The sequence below is a fragment of the Chinchilla lanigera genome, unplaced genomic scaffold (genome assembly GCF_000276665.1).
Source record: "Chinchilla lanigera isolate Chin_1 unplaced genomic scaffold, ChiLan1.0 scaffold00034, whole genome shotgun sequence".
Classification (NCBI taxonomy): Eukaryota; Metazoa; Chordata; class Mammalia; order Rodentia; family Chinchillidae; genus Chinchilla; species Chinchilla lanigera.
The window spans coordinates 20,532,717-20,555,565 of NW_004955435.1; the positions used below are offsets into that span (position 1 = coordinate 20,532,717).

General features: G+C 36.1%; 1 protein-coding gene across 1 annotated transcript in view; it reads left to right on the plus strand.

Moving 5' to 3' along the window:
* Man1a2 (mannosidase, alpha, class 1A, member 2) overlaps positions 1-22,849 on the plus strand; it is a gene marked incomplete at its 5' end in the record, with an annotated part of 151,089 nt that continues 128,240 nt past the window's right edge. Inside the window, 2 exon segments of the mRNA XM_005389057.2 lie at positions 1-861; positions 20,912-21,167. Coding sequence (XP_005389114.1) covers positions 560-861; positions 20,912-21,167 — 558 coding nt within the window.

Here is a 22,849-nt window from a genome sequence, read left to right on the forward strand (position 1 = left end):
GCCCGCAGCCGTGGGGCGGCGTCGCGGAGCGCGGGCGGCCAACGGCTCCTTCCGCCCGTTCCCGAGCTGCTGGCCCGGCTTCCCGGCGCGGGGAGACCGTCCCTGCCCCGGACTTGTGAGGAGCCCTGCGTATTTCCCCCGCAGTTCAGGTGAGGCGCCCGAGGGGATGCAGTGAGCCCGGTCGGCTCGGCGCTCGCCCAGCTCCATCTGAGCACCCTCCAGGGGTGCGGGAATGGAAGAGCCCGGCTCGCAGCTCGCCCGCGGCGCGGCCTGCCGGGTGTACCCCCGGGAGTGAGCGGGGACGCACAGGCACCTGGTGCGGTACCGGAGGCCACATGGCGGGAGGACGCCAGCGCCGTAAATTAGCGATCCTTTAGGAGCCGCCGGCTGTGGATGTAATTGGACGAGCGTGGAAGAGGGCCCTCTTGAAAAAGCACAACAGTTCTCTGAGAGGAGAAATCCTGAGTTGATCCGCTTCTGCCAAGACCTGAGAGTTCAGCGTGCTGTACGTTTGCTGTGAGATGAAAACCGTGTGAAGTATTCTGCAAGAGCCTAAACGATGACCACCCCAGCCCTGCTGCCCCTGTCTGGACGTCGGATCCCGCCTCTGAACCTGGGGCCGCCCTCCTTCCCGCATCACAGGGCTACCTTGAGACTCTCGGAGAAGTTCATCCTTCTCCTCATTCTCAGTGCCTTCATCACCCTGTGTTTTGGGGCATTCTTCTTCCTTCCAGACTCCTCGAAACACAAACGCTTTGATCTGGGTTTAGAAGATGTGTTGATTCCTCATGTAGATGCAGGCAAAGGGGCGAAAAACCCCGGAGTCTTCCTGATCCATGGACCTGATGAACACAGACACAGGTTTGTTGATTTCGTAAATTCGGGTGTTAACGTTTAGCCGGGCACGGTAGGGTCGTTGGATCGAATCTGTCTCTGCCTTTTTTTTGGCAGCGGTAAAACGTGTAATAGTTCAAAGAGTGGTGTTAGTTCAAAACCGGCTGAGTAGAAGTAGAGACCGGAAGGACTACTAGTCTCACCTAAAGTCCAGGTTCTTCTTTTTTCATAGAAGAGACGTGTGTTGAGAGTTACGTCTGCTGTGGACAGATAGTAATGAACCCTTAATGTAGAGAAATAGGGGCATGTGCTGCGCACGAACTCCCTAAGGTGTTGCACTCAGTCTTTGTACCACCCTATGAAATCATTACCTCCGGTCTTGACAGCTGCTAGGGTTTGCTGTCAAAGGGCGCTCATTCTTCGGCTTGTGGTTAGAATCTTAGTAGTGAGCCTTACTTAGTTTTTTGGATGACAAACATGGACAAAACACGAGAAGTAACATTGGGAAAAAAGCAGATTTTTGTTATTTTCACGATATGTGTTTTGGTGCTTCATATGGAATTAGTTGTTAAAGGTATCATCAAACTCCAAGACTTTGACTTTGTGAATCTTGTGGATAAGATTGAGGATCTTTTTAAAAATTTAATTTTGTTCTGATCTTTTTGTTTTAACGTAAGATAGACCATGTCAGTTCTTAAACTGTTAGAATCTGGTCAGTTAAGGAGTTAACATTTTTTTCAGGTCTCCAAAGCTGAAGTGAGACTAGCCAAAAATAGGATGAAATGGAAGCTGTAGTTACAATCCCTTTAAGTCATTTATATATTAAATAACTTATATATGTTTTGAAAAAGTTTGGGAAGTAGTTTACTTTATTCAAACCTACTCTCTTTATTTCTTGAAATAATTCTTGAGTTGTGAAAAAAATGTTTTAACTGATGTTAGTTTTAACTTTTAATCTGTGCGAATTTTGAGAAAGCTTAGGTTTACCCAGGAGCCTAAGTTAAATACTTGGGAAAATTCATAGGGTTGTAATTAGCATATAGCCCAGCAAAGTTTTCTTAGCCTAGTTAACTCATTACTTGATTGATGGTTCTTTGCCTTTTTGTTGAACCTTCTGAGGTAGTTATAATATTTTTTACACCATTCTTTTATAACTGCCTTGGAATTTTTGCCATTTTCAACTCTTTACTTTCTTAGATTTGTTTCTTTAAGTTTGTTTTACGTGGTCTACAAGGATCAAAAATGACCAATTTCTAGATTAAAGATATTTGCATAGAAAAATTCTCAAATGCAGTTAAAATCTAAAGTTTGAATGAAAATGTAGATCTGTGTATTTTATTCAGAGTTTATAAAAGTCAACTTAAATAGTGTGAAGAACAATCCTTAAATTTATATGGCCTATGAACCTATATGTATGTGTATTCTTGCTGTATCAGGCTCCAGAGTTTTGAATTTGAAGAGAGAGAATGGTTAAGACTTCTGATAACAGGGTGGTTAGTCACATTCTGAGTTTTCAGTAGAGTCTGGATAGCAAATAATGTTTGTGAGAATTTATTGGAATCTTTTTGGTTCTTGAGTTTTGGAAAGGGAGAATTCAGACAGTTCAGTTAGTGAAGAACCTCTGTATTGTGCTTGTACTGGTTTAATTTTTTGCTTGCTTAGTATGTTTTTTCTTGATTACTGTATTTGAAATTATGATCTGTACTGATAAAAATCATTTTACTTTTGATAAGGAAATCAATTTTAAATCACTAAATGTAAGTTCAAAATGTGGAAATGCAAAACATCAAATTAATATATTAATACTAATTTTAAAATAATTAAAAAATATAACTTTTACGGAGTTACTAAGACCATATCTGTTATGGATGTGGATAAAATATTTTTTCTTAATTTAGAAGATACTTATTGATAATTTATCTTAATTTCCTATTTGTATGGAAGGGTTATAGGATAGAGCAGTGGTGGTGAAGCTATGGCATGTGTGCTGCAGCGAGCTGTTTGTGTCATTGAAAACTGTAAAAGGTTCTCCATCACTGGTGTAGAGGGATGAGGAATGGAAGATAAATTGTCACATCTTACAAACAGCAGTTAAAAGCTACATGTCAGATTAGTTTTAACAGTAGATCTTTATTAATGATCTGTAAGATCTCAATTACGTATTTATACTGTTTTGCCACTGATCAGAGGTGTGATTTGAGCAAATTTAAAACTTTCGCTTCCTCTGTGTGACAGTGACATACATATGTTTTACAGTTTGTACTGTAAATGAGATAATACGTGCAGAACACTTAATATAATTCCTAGGATTTAGTCAGTTAACAGTAAATATGAGCATTTATTACTAATATTGAATATTTTAATTCTGAGTTTACTTTAAATAGTGTATATATTTCTGAAAAGTTGGGTACAGTTTGATTAATATTTCACAAGTACTCTAGAATTTTATTGTCCAAAGGAACATTTTATAGCTAGACCGCTAGTTAGCAACAAATATGTACTGCATTTTATTTTTGTCAGGTCCTGTTTATAAGGAGGTCTGTGTAAGGGGGGTAATGGGTAAAATGATTTTGGTTTTAAGTGTAGTGAGTGTTAGGAAGTTGTATTCAGTGTGAACAGAGCACTTAATGGAGTGACTAGCATATGCTGTGGGGCTAGAGGGTAGTGAGAATAGGGTAGCTTCACTTGGGAAGCAGTGGCTCAAAACCTTTGAGTAGGAAGTCTAATTATTGTTGGAGAGAGGGAAAGGGATCCGAGCAGAGCGCAGGTGTGAGAGCCCTAAGGTGTCATGAAAGAAGTTCAGCATGGCTGATGGAGAGAGTAGCAGTGTGGGGTCAGATAAGGAGACTGGATGAGAGGTCAGAATTGTCTTGCATATAGGTTCTTTGGACCTCATTGTTACAGAAATTTGAATTGCTTGACAGCATTCACAGGTCAGGATATTTCATGTCATATTCAGGATTTCTGATTTCTTTCAAAAAGTTACTCTAATTTTTTATTAGTGTATTTAATTACTCAGGCACCACCCTGTATTTTCATGTGGAAACATTCAGCTAGAATCTGGTAGCAGCTGCTTCCTTAAGGGGCGTATGCTGTCCATTTTCTGCCACTCAACAAAGGTGTCAAATGAATAAATATTATAAATCAATATTTACCCTGGTTGTTGTTGAATTTGCAATCTCTGGGTGGTATCCTGGAGATTCTGTAGTTAAATTTGTTTTGGTTTTATCCTAATTGTACTATGAGGAGTCATTGATGCAAGGGAATGACATGATCATTTTAAATTTTTAAACATTTTAAACAATCAGTTTTGTGTAGGGGGCTAAGCAAATTGGAGCGTCTGTGTCACAGAGGGTATTGACTTCTACCACCCTGGAGATAGTGGGGAAGGAGAGATATTAATGTAGAAAAGGAATTAATTCAAGAAATGTTAAGCTAGTAGGTTTTACAGAAAGTGGTGGTTAACGGTTTACTATGGGGGATAAGGTAATAAGGTAGAAGGGAAAGGGAATAACTTTCTAGGTTTCTGTCTGGCAATGGATTAATAAGACATTTACACTTACATTTACACTATTTACATGACATTTACATTTACACTATTTAATGAATGCTTTAAGTTCTGTAATTTATTTTACATGAAATAAATATGTTTTCATGAGGAAACCAGTATGTATGCTTCTATTAATTGGTTCACAAATAATCCAGAGTTTTCACTCCATATCCTCCCTGGTTGGATAACAGAACATACGTAGTTTGGGTTGACTATGCCTTTCTGACTTTAAAGAACATTGGCTTTAACATACATGAATGTTGTAATGTACACTGATGTACATAAAGTGTCACCCGGGCAATTAAAATTTCTTTCATTTTTGAAGCAAATTTGTTTTATTTAACGGCATTGTATAAATGGGCTGTGTGTGTGTGTGTGTGTGTGTGTGTGTGTACGTGTGTGTGTACGTGTGTGCTTGTTTCATTCTCCAGTCAAGATTTTGTTACTTTGGATTGACTACTTGAGGCTCAGGTATATGTTTACCTACGATAGTTTTTTTAAAATCAGGATTCTAACTCAGGACCTCATGCTTACCAGGCAGGTGTTGTACCACTGAGCTATATCTCCGGCCCGGTATGATACTTTCTTCAAAGGGAAAGAATGTGGGCATTATAGTAAGAAGGACCTAACATTGCAGTTTGGCTGTGCTAACTAGCTGTGTGACATGGTACTAGATATAATCACTCTAAACCTGTACTGACCGATGTGGTAGCCACTAGTCCTCTAAGACTAAGAGAGTTTTGATTATAGTGAGCTTTAGTATGTTTCTTAAGTTAATGTGATTTGTAGTTTATTTTTGTGTGTAAGAGTAGAAATACTCAATTGCACTATTGCAATTTCAGTTTTCTTTCCACCTTTCCTCTCATTCCACTTCTTTACTTTTTTTTCCTATCCTGTTTTTTTAAAAATTCTGTTATTTAATTAAGGCTCTATGCTCCTATTCAGGGGACGTTTTGTTGTTTTATCCCCTAGTAAGTCTGCTGGATATCCCATTTCTCTTTTAATGTGTTTTCACCCATTTAGCTCCTGGTTATTTTTCCTGTTTCCCTTTATCTAATTGTGAATTATGTATGAGCTATTCATACTTGACACTTGTCAAAAGCAGCTGGTGTAGATGGCTTTGCTGCACTATTATTATTACTATCATTATTATTTTGGTCTTTGGATATAGTATTGAGTAAATAGCCTTTTTAGTTCTATAGTTGGAGAACAAATTCATCACCCAGCCATCATTCTTCCTCCTTTCTTCTACTTTGGGTGACATCTTCAGTAGTTTCAACTGTTCTGTTGCTTTTGTAGGTTTTTATGTAATTCCCAAATTAAGACTACAGTTGACAGTATGCACAGTCAATAAGATTCCTTTTGTCTTGTCCCTCATCACCCATCAACCCTGAATGTGGTTTCTTCCTTTTGATAAATCCTTTAAGAGTCACTCAGTGATAGAATGTAGTTAGGTAGATAATAATTGAGGAGAGACTGTGTGCTAAGGAAGTTAAACAGTATTGTGATTACAGGGAGGTTTCTGTTCCATCTCTTTGGGGCAGACTGCTAGTCCTCTGAGGTAAAGAACAGTTTGGGTAAGGTAGTAGTGTAGGCTTTTTTTGGCTTCATGAGGTAAAGCTTGGTTCTGTAAAATCTAGGTATACTTACAGGTTTGTGAAAAGTTCCTCAAGATTCTGACATTAACTTTGTGATGGGTATTTTTTTGATAGTCTGAGATTTTTTTTCTTAAGTCATTTTCTGTGTCTTTCAGTTACTGTTGTAATGTGGAAGAGGCTGGATTTAGGGGCTGCTCACTGAATGATATTTTGTGTATTGTTATTTAAAGTCTTAGTTTTGATCCAAACAAAATAATGATTTTGCTTTTATTAGTTTCATGTTTTAGAGTTACTGAATATCTTTTTCATTCTTCTCAAAAATGAATAGAATTTTCCTATGGCCTAGTTAAAATGCAAAATGCTCAGATTTTCATGTTGACCAGTGAACATGGGCTATTCTGGAAGATAACATCATAAAATGCCCATAATAGATGAATAATATTTATTGATTATAATTAAATGTTTCAAGGAACATAAACACTTATTTGCTCTAAAAGCTATAATGACCATTACAGAATTTTCCTTTGATTTCATAGGAAGGGTTCTAGGCCTGTGAAGTGTTTATTTTCTCTTATTTATTATTTTTTTTGGCTTATTAAATTATCAGAATCACAGTCAGAATATTTCTCCCAAAATATTAACATTGATTTTTATAGGTTCTGTAGCATGTAGTTTAAAGTTTTATTTTCTGTCATTGGTGTTGTAAATCTGTTAGAATATTTTGATTTATTTTTATTTAATTTTTAATAGTGTTTTTTGATCTTTAGGTTCTTGTTCATATTATTTTACCTATTTACAGCTAAGGTAGCCCAAATCTACATCTAGATCTAGTCCTTTGGCTTCCCTGCTGTTAGGTAGTTTTTTCTGTTGTTGTTTCTCATGTATTATGTCTGTGATTGCATATTTAAAGGGTTTTACAGTTATTTGCTTGCTTTTTGTTTCCTAGTGGAACATGGACTTCTTTAAGGACAAATGACTATATTTTGTTTACTTTTGTATTTCCAGTGTCTGAATGTAGTTGGTTCTTCATAAAAGTATATTTCTGTTGAATAAATGTCCATGGCGAGACAAAAATTCCACAAGAAAAGGTCTAAACAAAATTCAAGGAAGTTTTAGAAGACACAAAAGCAGGAGCAATGATGCCTTGAATTGAAGAGGATGCCATCTTTAATAAAGGCCCTTTATAAAAAAATGATAAGACTAGAAATAATACATATTGTCCTTACCTAGAACAAAGTTAATCCTACATATGTATCTAAAGTGTTTTGTAGCTCCCTGCATTGAATTTCTCCCTCATCAAGAGAAAGGAAGAAAACAATAGAAAACCCTACCTTTTGAGACAGGATTTCACTGTGCAATTCAAACTGGCCTTGAATTCACTTGGTAGCCCAGACTGGCCTTGAACTCACAGTGATCCTCCTGCCTCAGCCTCCTGAGTCCTGGGGTTACAGGCATGTGCCACTATGCCTGGCAATAGAAAATATTTGATGAGTGTTTTCATATATTCAGTTTTCCGCAATCTTCACTGACTGACTCTACATACTTACTGGGTGGGAAAATTATTTTTCTAGTTTCATTTTCCCTAACTGCAAATTCTGTCAGAAAAGTTTATTTTGACTGCTATTGTATTTTTGCTGTAACTTTTTTCCTTTTAGAACATGATTGTAATGAAATCTGTACTGGAGGTTTTTATTCAGGTTGGGTTTGGGGTTTTCTCATAAAGAAGGCTCTCCTGCAAAGGGCATTCTTTATAGTGATTTGTCTTGGAGTGTTACATTGTCCAGAAGGAAGGTATTATTATTTTTTTTTTTATTGAACTTGAAATCCTCCAGCCTCAGCCTCCTGAGTAACTAGATTTACAGGCATATACTACCAAGCCTGCCGTATTGCTGTATATTTTAAAGAACACTGACCTAGGTGTAAGAGATAGGGGCTCTATTTCAGCCTTGTCCTTCACTGTTGAAATGTTTTTAGGTAAGCTATTCAACTTATTTGTTCCTTAAAGTCCTTATTTATGAAAAAGGGAAATTGACTGATTTATTTGATCTCATGTATATGAAATACATGTAATCTCATGAAATAGGGAATGGATGAATGTGCTGTAATTTAGTCCATCTGTCACAAACACTGTGAAGATAAAATTCTAACTAAGAATTAGTGTCATTTTGTATGTAAAAATTGTTTTATAATTATTTTAGAAATGATTAAAATACATTATTTAATGAAATTAGGACAGATTTATAAAGTGAAAGTGAATGAAATGACTTCTACATATTATTTATCATTAGTTCAAAAGTATAATTTATTGATCATTTTATGTGCCAGCTTAAAGATTATTGGTATATTTACAAAAGTATTTCAAGGTGTCAGTTTGAACTCTGTTAAGAATAATTTCTTTTTCATTTGTTTTCTACATTGTTAAGATAGATTTCAAGTAAAACAATCCTTGAGGAAGTGAGGCCTTAGGTCCTGTGAAGGGTCTTACTACTGTACTCCTGAGGTACAGTTTTTTTTGACTGTAATTAACCTTTGAATTGAGAGGCTACTGAAAGTATGTTATTTTCAGTTGTTGACAACAACTTTGGGAACAAGGTATTAAAAATTTTTTTTTAAAACGCAATCTGGAGACTAAAAAAAAATGTAGGTATTATTTTCTCTTTTTAAAATATTTGCATATTTATAAAATTAAACTGTATTATTGATATAGATCTCTTGGTTTCTCTGTGGTATTAATATCACCATTAAAAGATGTTGGTCACATTCTTTTAGGAAGTACTTTTGAGTATTTATGTTGTACCAGGCATTATGCTGACTATTGAAGATTATTGGGGAATATTACAGGAGATTAATTTTGACACTGGGTACTACTGAAGTTCAAATCTTTGTATAATTATTAAAGCGTCTTTTGAGGCAGATTCTAGGGGTCTTAGAGATATATGTACATGGTACAGGGATCTAGGTCAGTAGCATTTTTTGAATTCAGATAAGTTAATTGCTTTTTCTTTCCTATTTTTATTTTTCTAATACTCCTGTATATCATTAATTTATGCATTTTGACTGGGTTTTACTGAAATAAGAGAAATACTCTGAAGCTTTTTGATGAGGAACCAGGCCTTAGCATGAAGAAAATAAAATGCCAAGCGTTATGCTAAATTGAGATCTGGCACGATTCAACATGTTTATGTATTTAAAACCATTTACAGATAGTTATACACTGTTATATTTGTACATTTACTTATACAATTATGTATACATATGTGATTTTTTTTCAATTCCTTGGTGTTATGTGGAATTTAATGTGAGGCTTATGTGTTTGACATGTACCTGTTATGTATATAAAAATGTGAATTTTTTTATTATTTTGTGATGGCATTAGTAGACATTTACCTCTTCAGGCCAGGCATATAGCTCAGTGGCACGAGTGCCTGCCTGGCAGGTGCAAGGTCCTGACTTTGATTCCTGGTACCAAAAAAAAAAATTTACCTTTTCATGACCTAGGTTATTTTCCCCCTGGTTAAAAAGACTGGTAATATCTAGGGTAAGATAAACATTGAGCAACAGGCTTAACTTGCAAACTCTTGGTGTGAATATAAATTAATCAAATTTTTATGAAGAACCATTTAGTTATACCAGCTAATTTAAAGTGCATATTCTTTGATTTAGCAATTCTTCTAGGAATTTATCCTTAGGAAATCCTCACATCAGTGCACAAAGAAGTGTTCATGAAAGTCCCCTAAGCTGTAATATGACATACTGTAAATAATCCAAATGTCTGTCATCAGGGGATTAGTTAAATAAAGGATATATTCTGCTATATGCAGAGATTTTTTTGTTTTAGTTTTAAAAATTCTTAAAGATCTTTCTGCTTATTCCCCAAAGCACTACATTTTTGATTTCATGGTTTTATGACAGTATGTTTGATGTCTTGAAAGCTAGATCCTCTGTATCATTCTTGCTTTTAAAAAAATAATAAGCAGACATAAAAAGTCAAAAGATAATAATGGCAAGTGTCAGTGCACTTACTTTTTAGCCTTGTTATATCTTAACATTTTCTAATTTTAACTGAAGGCAAATCTTTATCCCAATTTGGACCCTGTCATTCTTAGTATGTAGGTTTATACATCTGTGACATATTTTCTTTGCATATTCTTAAATATACATCATTCTACAAATTTTTTTACAATTAAAAATTATTTTATTTTTGGTACTGATGATTGAACCTATGGCTTTGCGGTGAGTTACAAACTCACTCCTTTTAAAATTTTTGAAATTTTGAGACAGGGTCTCATGAAGTTGCCCAGGTAGGACTTGAACTTGTGATCCTCTTGCCTTAGCCTTCCACAGTGCTGGGATTACTGGTGCTTGCCCCTGCACCTGGCTTCAACATTGTTTTTGCAATTTGTATATGTTGATGTTTTAGGCTCTGGTTTAATTGTATTATCAATTTAGGTGTTCCATTGTATGATCAAACCTCAAATTATATGTTCTCCTATTGATAATGTTTTAAAGGTTTCACCCCCTCTCCATCCTTTTGACTATAGAAACATTGTCTGCACGTGTACTTAGGCACATGTATTTTTCTCCAAAAGAATTACCAGGTTGTATGGTATATCTCGTGATTCTTTGGTGTATATCTGCTGGGAATAGCATTCTTTGTTGATGAGGATAGCTTTAGATAAGTCATCGTGTTGGATTCATCTACCTTGTCCTTCAAAATTGTGTTTGCCCTTCTTAATTCTAAATTCTTCTTTTAAGTTTTTATTTTAATTAAGGTAGAATTCACTAACATAAAAGTGACCACTTAGTGGAATTAGTACATTCACAGTGTTAAGCCACTACCATCTAGTTTGAAAACAGTCTTATTTCTCAGAACAGAACACCTTATCTATCCATGGAGGAGTTACTCCCTAGCTCCTCTCCACTGCTCCTGCTCCATCTCACTCATGGTAACCACCAGTCTGTTTTCTGTCCATATGGATTTACATATTCTGAGTATTTCACATAAGTAGAATCATGCAATGTAAGAACTTTTGCGGCTGAATTATTTTACTTAGCATATTTTCAAGTCTTATCCATTAGTGTACTTCATTCCTTTTTATAGCTGAATAAAATTTCAGTTTGCATGTACACAATTTGTTTACACATTCATCTGCCAATTGACATTTGTGTTCTCTCTAGCTTTTTGACTATTCTGAATAGTGTTGCTGTGAAGATGTGTGTGCATGTATTTGTTTGAGTATCCGTTTTCAGCTCTCTTGGATGTATTCCTAGGTGTAGAATTGCTTGGTCATACGGTCATTCTCTGTTTAACTTTTTGAGGAACTGCCAGACATCTCCACAGTAGTTGGATGATTTCACATTTTCATCGGCATCGCATGAAGGTTCTGTTTTTATTAACATCTCCAGTTTTTTTAAAGTTCGGTATACTCACATTCATTGTGGTTCTTCTTTACATTTTGCTAATGTCTGACAGCATTCAACTTTTAGTTTTTTGTTTGTTGGCCACTTATGCATCTTTTTTGGAGAAATATCTGTCCACCATCTTTGTCTGTTTTTTTGAGTTGGGCAGTTTTTAATATACATTTCTCGTAGAAACTGGGTTTTTCTTTAATAAATTATTTATAAATGTTTCCCTCTTTCTATAGTTCTTTCTTACTTTCTCTATAATGTACTTGAATATGCAGAAGCTTTAAATTTCAACAAAGTCCAGCTTATCAGGTTTCTTTTATTGCTTCTGTTTTTGGTGTTATATCTAAGAAGCCATGGAAGTCATGGCCAAATCCAAGGTCATGATTTTTTAAAAAAATTTATTTATTTATTTGAGAGCGGGTCTTACTGTGTTACCCACGGCGCTTATGAGCTTGCAGTCTTCCTGCCTTAGTCTCTTAAGTAGGTAGGTATCGAGGACCCTTTCCATGCACCAGTTATCAAGGATCCCTGTAGTAAATCCCCAATCTCCTGCCCAGAGAGCAAGACACAAGGATTGCAAGGAAATAGGGGTCTGGGATGAACAGTATTCTCTGGGAAGAAAGACCAGCAGTCTCCAGCTAGCCAGTGCAGGGGTGAGGTCCAGGTAACTTCGCCAAATTCTTTTATTAGCTGTAGTAGTTGTCATTGAGTATGGAGGGGATGGAAATAGTTTTATTTCTTCCCTTTTCAGTTTGGATAGCTTTACTTCCTATTCTTGCATAATTGCTGCAGCTAGAACTTTCACAGCGTTGAGTAGCATTGGTACGAGTGGACAGCTTTGTCTTATTCCTTACCTCTGGAAAAGCACTTCTAGTCTTTCACTCTTGAGGATGATGTTACCTATGGGTTCAGCCTTAGACATCTAAACCTGTGTACTTTGTTGACTTTTTAAGTTTGACATGTGTGAAATCATACTAATTCTTTCTTTCTTTTCTTTATTATCAAAGTCATGTTTTCCTTTTTCTCTGTCCAGTTGATACACCACCTTTCTATTGTTACTAGAGTGAAAAACCTATCATCTTTAACTCCTCTTTTCATATTTAATAATTTACCTAAACTTATTGCTGTGCTTTTCTGATGTCTCTCATATTTAGTTCTTTTTTCTTAATAATTACTGAGGATGTATGTTATTAGGCTCTTGTCAGGTTTTTGCCTATATGGCTGCTTGTCATCTATGAACTCCTTTTTCTGTATCCGGTATAAAGCTCCCTTCCCCTAGTCAATCCTGAGGAGATCTTGTTTCCAAGATTAAAGTACAGTTATGCTGTTTTCAAGCTGAAGTCCTTTAGTGTCTTGCTTTTGTCCTCAGGATACACTCTAAGCTCTATTCATAATTGAGCTTCTTGCCTTCTCTGGTTTCTTTGTTAAGCTTAGCCTATACTACATTACTATGCCCTCTTTAATCCTACATACTTCGTTGATCAAAGCAAGTCCTTTGCTGTGTAGTATATCGTGTCACTTCCATGGCATTCTACAGTCTACTTTCTATGTCTGGAATGCCGTAATTTTCTTGATTTACTTGGCAAACTCCTGTTCTGTTAATTTCTGCTGGCAGATCATGTAGTTCTGCTATTACCTGATGTAACTGTGTTTTCTGGTGATACATACAAGCTTACAAACAAATGGTTATTCTTAACATTCTTTATAGCAGAGTAGTATCCATTGTGTATAAATACTACATTTTTTTAATCGACTCTTCTGTTTCCATGATTTAGCTATTATAAATTGTGCTGCTGTAAACATGGGTGTGCATTAATAGGTAAATGGTTGCACCTTGAGACCATAGTGCTAAGTGAAATAAACCAGACACATAAGTTTAATTAAGTACTACACAGTGTCTTTTATATGAGAAGTCCAAAAGATAAATAAAGAGCTATTTAAAAGAATGTAAGAAGTAGGGAAATCTTTTTCAGATAGGAAGGGCAACATGAAGTGGAGGGAAGGGACGGAAAGGGGTTGGAAAAAAAAATCGAAGAAGAAAAAACCCTAGAAATTGAGCTTTTGCTAATGGAAAGGGGATGAGAGTTGAAAGGACCGGAAAGAGAAGGAAACGGTAGGGGACCAGAAAAACTGAGATGTGTTATGTACATTATACCACCTATTCACAATAAATGACATCATTACATACTATAAACATGTACTAATAAAAATGAATTAAAAATAAGAAAATAAAAGTAAATGTCTATTTTTTAATGTATATTTTACCCTTTCCATAACAGTTTCTTGCTGGTACTTCTGTTTACTTACTTCATTAACATACTTTTAGATTGTGAACCCCAATGGGAAAATAATGTATCTTACTTTTTGAGCATTCCCTGTGCCTGTTTCCCATTTTGTTTTTTGTGGTTCCAGGGACTGAACCCAGGGTCTTGTGCAAGCTAAGCAAATGCTTTACAACTGAGCTTATCCCCTCTGTACCTATTTCATTCCCCTGACATTTGGAAAATGTCGGTTGATTATCATTTGGGTTAGGCTGAAATTAGTTCAACGACTCATAACCATTGATTTAAATTGAAAGTACAACTCAGACTGAAATTCTATAAAAATTTATCAGAATAATCTATAATAGCTCTCTTTTAACAACCAAGTAATGACCTATACCTAAATAAACTTAGAGACAGTGAGTTTATGTTGATGGCTCATGGGTACATTATTAAAATGGTAATGACCTGGTGTTTTGTGGGAGCCACATGACCAAGGTAGTTAGGTTAGGTATTGAAGCTTGAGGTTCAATGAATTTCTTAGGTGCTTGACCTTGAGTCTTTTGTAGGCTTTTTCATGTGGCTGATGGATTATGTACTTACTTTGAGAAATAGTTGTGCTTCTCTATTAACTCTTAAGAACAAAATTCAGTATTATGGAATGGGGAGCTCAAACGTGGTGGAGTTTGTGCTGTTTGCTAACTACAGTCAGTACACTGGAAAGTACATGATTTGTACTTAAAATAACAAGCAGAAAATTACTTGTTTATTTAGTAACAGTGTTATTCTGTTTGCTGCTGTGATGTAGGGACTTGTTGGTCTCTGGGAGGAGATTTAGAGAATAAAGACAAAAAACAAGATTGAGGTCAGGTAGAGGCCTCTTACTGGATGGGAAAGAGGACTGAACAACCGTAGGGGTGTTTATTTATATTCTTGCAAAGTTAGTATCATGAGACACAAGGTTGCCTAGTGACTAATGACTGAATTGTCCAGACAGGATGCTTTTCTCAAGATTGAGGTAGCTTGACTGCTTTTGGCACTGTGGCCTTGTCTTGCCTCCACACATATAACCAATTTCTAGCTTCAGTTGCTCCGAACACTGAATCTCCCCTTTAATAATAGTTGGCATCATTTTACCTCATGTTTGCCTCTAAGTTTAAGGAGCTCTTCCTTCATGACTTTGAAGGTGCAGCTGTTGTTTTGGAAGAGTTTAAATTCCTTCAAGCAGTTGTCAATAAGCTGTACAGAATGCTGCTGTTTTGGTATTTTCTATACCAGTTGGTGGCTGACTTGTAATTTCTAAAAGCATTGTTGACCTATATAATACATAAGTAACTAATTTCTTAATTGCTTCAACTACAGTATTTTTATTGTGCTTTCATAGATTCTCTGAAATTTTTCTTGAATCTCAGTAAACTTAGATGTCTGAAAGGTTGTCTAATATGTAATGCTGTTTTTAAAAATATAAAGTATAGGCTGTCATTTATCTTTTAAAAGATAGTATTGTTCATTCATGTATTTTAATCAGGAGCAGTGGTGAGTTATTCTTAGAATTAGGGGGTTAATAATAGTCAGTTTCATAAAATTCACTTAAAATAGTTTCAACCATCAATCTGACAGAGTCTTGAGGGCTCTTAAATTTCTTAAACCTAAATCAAAAAACGGGGGCTAGAAATCTTATCAAGAAAGTAATGGTTGTGAATGACAGATGATGTAAACAGTGGTGTTGCTATAGAAAAAGGTTTCAATGCAAGTGTCAATACTTAGACTCTAGAAAGGTGGGACTCAACAGGTAGGAAAGGAAGGAAATTACATTTACTGATTATCTGTTTTCTGGCTAGGCAGTTTCTTTCCTTGCCTTATTGTGCTTCTATTTGTAATGCTTTGTAGAGTCTTTTGGATTTTCAAGTTAGTAATAATATTGCTTGTGACAGAATACAGCAGTTTTTGTTTTGTTTGGTACCAGGAATTGAACTCATGACCTCAGGCTTGCCAGGCAAGCGCTTATGCCTCTGTGCTATATCCCCAGCCCTACAATACAGCATTTTTAAAAACTTCCTTTTTCTTATATTTCATTCTTTTCATTTTCTTGTTTTAGTTCGTTGACTAGGATTTTCTCTACAGTCAAATGCAAGCTGTGATGGTTTGTGTTCTTGTTCCTGGCATTTTTAAGGGAATTGCTTTTGTAGTTTCACAGTTGAGAATATTTTCCTGTGGTTTTGGAAGGTATCTTTTATTAGGTTAAAGTAGTATTTTTCTGTTTTGGAAAGGCCTAAGTTCCTCCAGGTTTTGGTATCAGGAGTAGGTGTTGCATTTTATCACTTTCTTTTTCTGTTTCTCTGTTTTTAATGAGTGACCACTTTTTTATTAGAGGATAAATGGTAGTGATAAATTTTTAAATTTATTGGAGTTACTCTTTTTTCTAATTTCTAATATTGCAGACTCACTTTACTAAAATGTTATTTTTGTTACATGTGTTCCTGCATGAGTTTAGCCAGTATTTTCCTTTTTCATACTAGTCATTCAATTCTGTTTGGACATGTTAAATTGGAGATGTATAGCAAATATTCAGTGGTAGTCTTACACAGTGTTAGTTTCTTGAATCTGGAGTAGTTACCTGGTGAAGATATATTTTGGTATAATAGTTGAGAAAATACAATGGTGTGGTATTGAACAGAAAGGGCAGAAGTGACTTAAAGGATGGAATACAACATTGTGGGTGTTTATTGAAGGTGGTAAAGTCAGTGGTCACAGGCTTGTTGGAGAGGCCCAGTTTGAGGAAGAGGGAGTTTCAAAGGAAGAATAAACTTAGTTACTAAGTTTCAGCTATGGTAGATAGAAGAGTGATTAGATGTAGAAAGTAGAAACAATAAGTACAATAATATTCTCGAAAAGTATATTCGTGCAAGGATGGAAGAGAAACACAATAAAGTTGGAAGCAGTTCTGAGTTTTAATTTATCTATTTTTAAAGAATGTCTGAGACTTCCTTTATGTAGGTAAAGACTAGCATTAAGTGACTATGAAAAGGAAATACTTTCAGTCATCTAAGTATTTGTCAAATAAGATTTCCTTGCAGATTTAATGGTCCTTTTGTAATTTAGGACATTTACCTCCACAGTGCTTTTTTATGTGACCTATTCTAATTGGAGAAGAAAATCTATCACTTGATTGTTTATTTCTGTCAAATCAACACTCAGATACTAACAAGAGCCTCAGGGAAGGAGACCATCTAGGATGGATAATGGCAGCAGAGATAAGAGGATACTGAGTAAGGAAATGGAGGAATTGAATTAACTGAATTTCCAGCCCTTGTGTCATCTCATCCAGTCTTTTAACAATCTTATGCAATTAGGAGGGTCTCTGCTTTCACAAATGAGAAAGGGAGGCTCAGAGAGGTGACATATAGACAGTATTACACAGAAAAAAATATTTTTCTACCACACAAGCTTCACTGATGATATACGTAGACATTTTCTCTGTGTCACTGTTCTATGCATGTTGAAAGGAGTATATAGTAAAGGGGAACTGTGATTAAATTTAGGAAGAGTTATGTTAAACGTATTTGTTGCAGAACTTTTTAGAGCTTTTCAGCAATAACATGGGGGTAATAAGGAGCTTGGAACTGGACATGGAGAACTTGGCTACTTGTAGACTCTATGGCATTGTGAGGACAGAAACTGCCTTTGAAGATGCCATTTCCCCCTGTCTGGTGGTTTTCTTCCACAGGGCATAGTCCTGGGCTTTCTAATTTCCTGAATCTATGTGCATGCTTGCTAGGTGAATGTGTGGTTGGGAAAATTCTTAGCTGGATTGACAGGACATCCAACTGACAGTAGCTCCACGGAATCTGAAATCTGGGGACAGGCAGTTGAGGGCCCTGGTTAGTAACTCATTGATAGCAAGCACTTTGTGAACTCTTACCTCTTTTAAACCATGGTGGCTCTTTATCTCCAGCTTATTGCCTCTTGATTGCAAGATGGTTATTAAAGCTTTAGGCATTATGATTATATTTGAAGCTAGCAATAGATATTTGGATAAAGTTTAGACTTAACAGTCAAAAGACCTTTTTGCAGTTGCCTCTGTCAATTTTTTAATCCACAAAGGAAAACATTTCTGGTAGCCCCCTAGGTGTCATTGGCTGGGATAAAGTTTTGTGACTATCCGTTAGCTGTAGGGTCATCTTGGAAAGACTTGATTGTCATAGATGAATTATGATCTGTTCTCTCAGTCAGGCATACTGTTTTTTCTGTTGGTAAGGGGAGAGAAAGTGGTTAGAATGCTCTTGTTGTATGTGTGGGGTTGCTATACTTGTGTCTACCTGGCTTTCCTTTTATAAAACTTCATTCAGCCTACATGTCAGTTTCTCTTAGATTCACTCAGAGGTTGGCTCCCCCCCCCCACTCCCCACTTTGGCTAGGCCCCATGGATTCTCCTTCTCTCTTTAATGGCCTTGCTTATTCTTGACTCCAGTACTTATATGACCTTTCTTCCCCTTTTCTCTCTGCTAGAGAGCAATTCAGTTTTCTTTTTTTTGTAAACATTTGACTTTTTACTTTTTAATATTAGATTATAATTTTTTTCCTCTTTGGTGTACAGGGGAAGGGATTTAAAGGCTCTTGGGTGGTTTTTGTGTCTGCTTTGGTTATGTTATGTGAGACTTCATTCAGTATCTGTTTGTTATGATGCCCCTAGTTTCCCGAGTCTCCTGATCTCTTGAACAGATCAATCCATCTTTCATTTCTTCTTGGATTCTCTCAGTGGCATTACATACATTCATATTGTACTAGCATCACTTCCATCCACCTCCAGAACTCTTTTTCATCTTAGGAGACCAAAACTCTTGCACTTTAATTAAACAGTAACTCCCGTTTGTTTTACCAAAAATCATTGGGTACTGCTTTTCTACTTTACATCTTTAGTTTTGCCTTCTATAGTGCTTAATGTAAGTGGAATCAAACAGTATTTGCTTTTTAGTGACTGACTTGGATTATAGGTTTTTGTATGAATGTAAGTCTTCATTTCACTGAGATAAATGCCCAGGAGTGGAGTTGCTAGATTGGATGATAGTTGACTGTTTGGTTTTTAAGAAATCACTAAATATTTCCCAGTGTGGAAGTAAATAGTTTATCCCCACTTTGCAAATGTGAAATCTGAAATACTTCTGGTCCCAAGGATTAGGCAGAAAGAACATTCAACCAGTACAGATTCATAGATTTCATATAGACCTACTAAATTGCCACCTGTATTTTTAACAAGGATTTAAAAGAGTTTTTTTTTAAATGGTTAAATAGTATTTCTTTTTTTTTATTTTAAAAATAAAAGGAGGAAAACATTAACAGACAACCTTTTACAAAATAGCAAAAGAACAGTACAGACAATATGGAGTTACAAACAAAGTGGTAGGAAATTAACAGTGCTTGTTGTATTACATATTGATATCTTTAAAGTAGTTTTTCATTAAAACAAAGACATGCAATATTGATCAATCAAGGACTCATTGACAGTTTCTTTCAGCAAAGAAATACAAGACAGTAGATCAGCTATGTTAACGATCCTGTATATACAAACATAAAAAAATTTCTCCTTCTTTCCCTTCTCTTTTCCCACATCCCAGTTGCCCTTTACCCTTGAGTGTTTTCTTATCATTTCATAATGTCTATCATACCTCCTAGTTTAAGTTAACTCTTTCAGGTTTTATACTAGTGAAACAATGCGGTGCTTGCACATGCAGGTCTGATTTATTTCACTTATGAGTATGGTCTCTAGTTGTGACCATTTCCCTATAAAGGCCTCAAGTTTATCTTTCTTTATAGCTGAGTAATATTCCATTATATAAAAGTACCACAATTTTCTTATCCAGTCCTCAGTGGATGGACATTTGTGTTGCTTCCACAATTTAGCAATTATAAATTGTACTGCTATGAACGTAGGTGCACATGTATCGCTGTGATATGATGTTTTTAGATCTTCTGGGAAAATACCCAGAAGTTAAGAGAGTTTTAAGTAGCTCTTCACATATGAGTTGGAAACTATCACACTATGAAGTCTATCTTAGTTACTTTCATGTTGCTGGGACAAAATGCTGTATTTGCCAAATAAGATTTCATTGTAGATTTAATGGTCCTTTTGTAATTTAGGACATTTACCTCCATAGTGCTTTCTTATGTGACCTATTTATTCTAATTGGAGAAGAAAATCTATCACTTGATTGTAAGAGCCTCAGGGAAGGAGACCATCTAGGATGGATATTGGCAGTAGAGATGAGAGGATAGTGAGTAAGGAAATAGAGGAATTGAATTAATTGAATTCCAGCCCTTGTGTCATCTCATCCAGTCTTCTAACAATCTTATGCAATGCTTGAGAACCACAAGTTAAAGGAGGAAAGGTTTATTTTACCTCACAGTTTGTAGAGCTTTCAGTCCATAGTTGGCTGCCTTGAAGGCAGAGCAATATGAAAGAGGTGCGTGGCAGAGGAGAAATAGTCTGTGGCAGGACAGGTAGGAAGCAGCCAGCAGCAAGCCTTTTCCTTTTTTATTCCATTCAGGCTACAAGCCTATTGGTGCCGCCCACACCCAGGATGTGCCTTCCATTATCCACACCCAGAACTAGGCTAAACTGCTCAGTGAATTAATTACCACTCTTTATGATGGCAGTTATCACAGCCATTGTCCAGCATCACATATCCATGATCCAGCTCCATCCTACAAGTTCCACCTTTGTGCATGAGGCTTTGGAGGAATGCTACTTCCGAAACAAAGTTTTAGAAGCATATCCTGTACTTGTAACAAATGAAACATTTCCCACTTCCTTTGTCTCTTTTTTCTTTGGCCCGATATTTGTATTTTTGTTCCCTCTCTGATACTTAATTTTATATTTAACTTTTTCTCTTCCCTTTAGTTTTTCGTAGTTCTATATTTATTTATTTATTTATTTTGCATGTATCTATCTGTGAATTACTGATTGTCATTTTCTCTTCTCACTTAGACCTGAAATTGGAACTTTGTTTCTACTTTTTCACTTTCCTTACTATGCAAAGTGTTTTTAGTGTCTAGGGTTTATATGCTTTTCTCATACCAAGTTATATTTACTCTATTCTTCGGGCAGATCCGAGTCTGTCTTACTAATAATTGTAAACTTTAATGGCAAGATTAGAGAATTCTTATCAGGGCTTGGTGGAGGAACTTTAAGGTTTTTTGTTTAAAGGTTGACATTCTTATGAAGACTCATTCTTACCATTTTTTTTCTTCTGTACTTACAGGGAAGAAGAAGAACGTCTACGAAATAAAATTCGAGCTGATCATGAAAAGGCCCTGGAAGAAGCAAAAGAAAAATTGAGAAAGTCAAGAGAAGAAATTCATGCAGAAATTCAGACAGAGAAAAATAAGATAGTCCAGGAAATGAAGACAAAAGAGAACAAGCCACTGCCGCCAGTTCCTATTCCAAACCTTGTAGGGATCAGTGGTGGAGACCCAGAGGATATTGAGATAAGAAAGAAAAGGGACAAAATTAAAGAGGTAATGGGCTAAAAATTTGTGCTATAGACTAGTTACAGATGTGTGCTTGATTAGATATAAATATATGTAGTCATACCATCTGTGGTGTCACACTTTGATCATATTTCTTCTAGGGTTATAATTATAGTTTGGTTTCCAGTTTGCCAGTAAGGGTTAGAGGTCTGTCTCTTTCTTATTATTGATTATAATACAATTATTGTACAACTGAATTTTTCATATGTCTTGGTTACTTTTCTCTCATTGCTGAGAAAAAATACCCAATGCCCAAAATTAAGGAAGGAAAGGTTTATTTAGCTTACAGTTTGTGGAGGTTTTAGTCCATACTTGGCTGGCTCTGAGGCAGAAGATAACAAAGCAACAAGAGCAAAGGGGGAATGGCAGCCGAACAGCAAAGCAGCCAGAGCAAAATGGAGGAATGGCAGGAATGGCGGCAAGCAGCTTCTTTCCCTGCCTTACTTTGTAAACAGGCTACACCCACCTAAGGGGCATGTAGCTCTCACATAACCTCCATGCTCTCCTCTTCCACAGGCTCAGGATGTATACAAAGTAAGCACCCTGGCTTCCTGCTGACTCACTTAGCCAAACCTCTAGACTCCCCAAGTTGACACAGTGTATCAACCATAACATCATATAAGGTTGTTTTGAGGATTATATCACTTAGCTGTGTTCAGAAATCTTTTGAAATTCAGCATTTAACAAATACTGTAAATGTGTAAAAGAATAGACTTCATTTATAATTTACCATTGATAAATAAATAATTTGTTAAATATTCAGCTAGTTACAAGAGAACTCTGCTGGATAGTATGCTAGTCTTCTCAAAAAAATAGTTCTAAAGCAGTGGTCTCTGATCATTTTGCCACCACGGGCCAGTTTTGTGGAAGATAGTGTTTCCATGTACCTGGTCAGGGGTGGTTTTGGGATGTCTCAGATGTATTATATTTATTGTGCACTTTGAAGTGTATTACATTTATTGTGCACTTTATTCCTATTATTATTACATTGTAATATATAATGAAAGAGTTATACAATCCACTATAATGCAGAATCAGTGGGAGCTCTGAGTTTATTTTTTCTGCAACTAGATGTTCCTATCTGAGAGTGATCCATGACGCCTGAATTATGTTATGTCTGGTCTGCTTTGTAATCTCATTTTGGTTGCTGTCATAATAGGTAGGACTTTGGAAATGGAAGCTTTTTAGTGCTTTTGGGGCACTCAGGATATTCAGTCTTGACTTTAATATACGGTGATTTGAAGAAAATAACATGATTACTTGAAGTTGTCTCAAATATACTTTTAAGGCAGCTATCAGTTGTGATCTCAAGTACTTGATCCTCTCAGCACAAAAGTCAATTCACTTGGCTTATTTACACATGGGTTGTGGGTCCATTCCGTCCCAGTCTGGGGATCTTTTATGGTTGAGAAGTAATGCTTTAACTCTTTTGAAAACTGAGATAAGTGGTCATGCACCAGCTGGAGGAAAGAAACCTTTTCTCAGTCTTTTTCAAAATCTCTGCTAATGTTTAAAATATGTCAAAAATCTTAATGTTCACTCATTGCCCGAATAATTCCAGTCTGATTTTGATTACATCCACTTTATCTGCTGACTTGAACACAGTTGTTCTCTGAGCAGGTTGAATATGTCACACAAGTGAGCAAGTTCTGTATTCCGTCCTGTGTCAC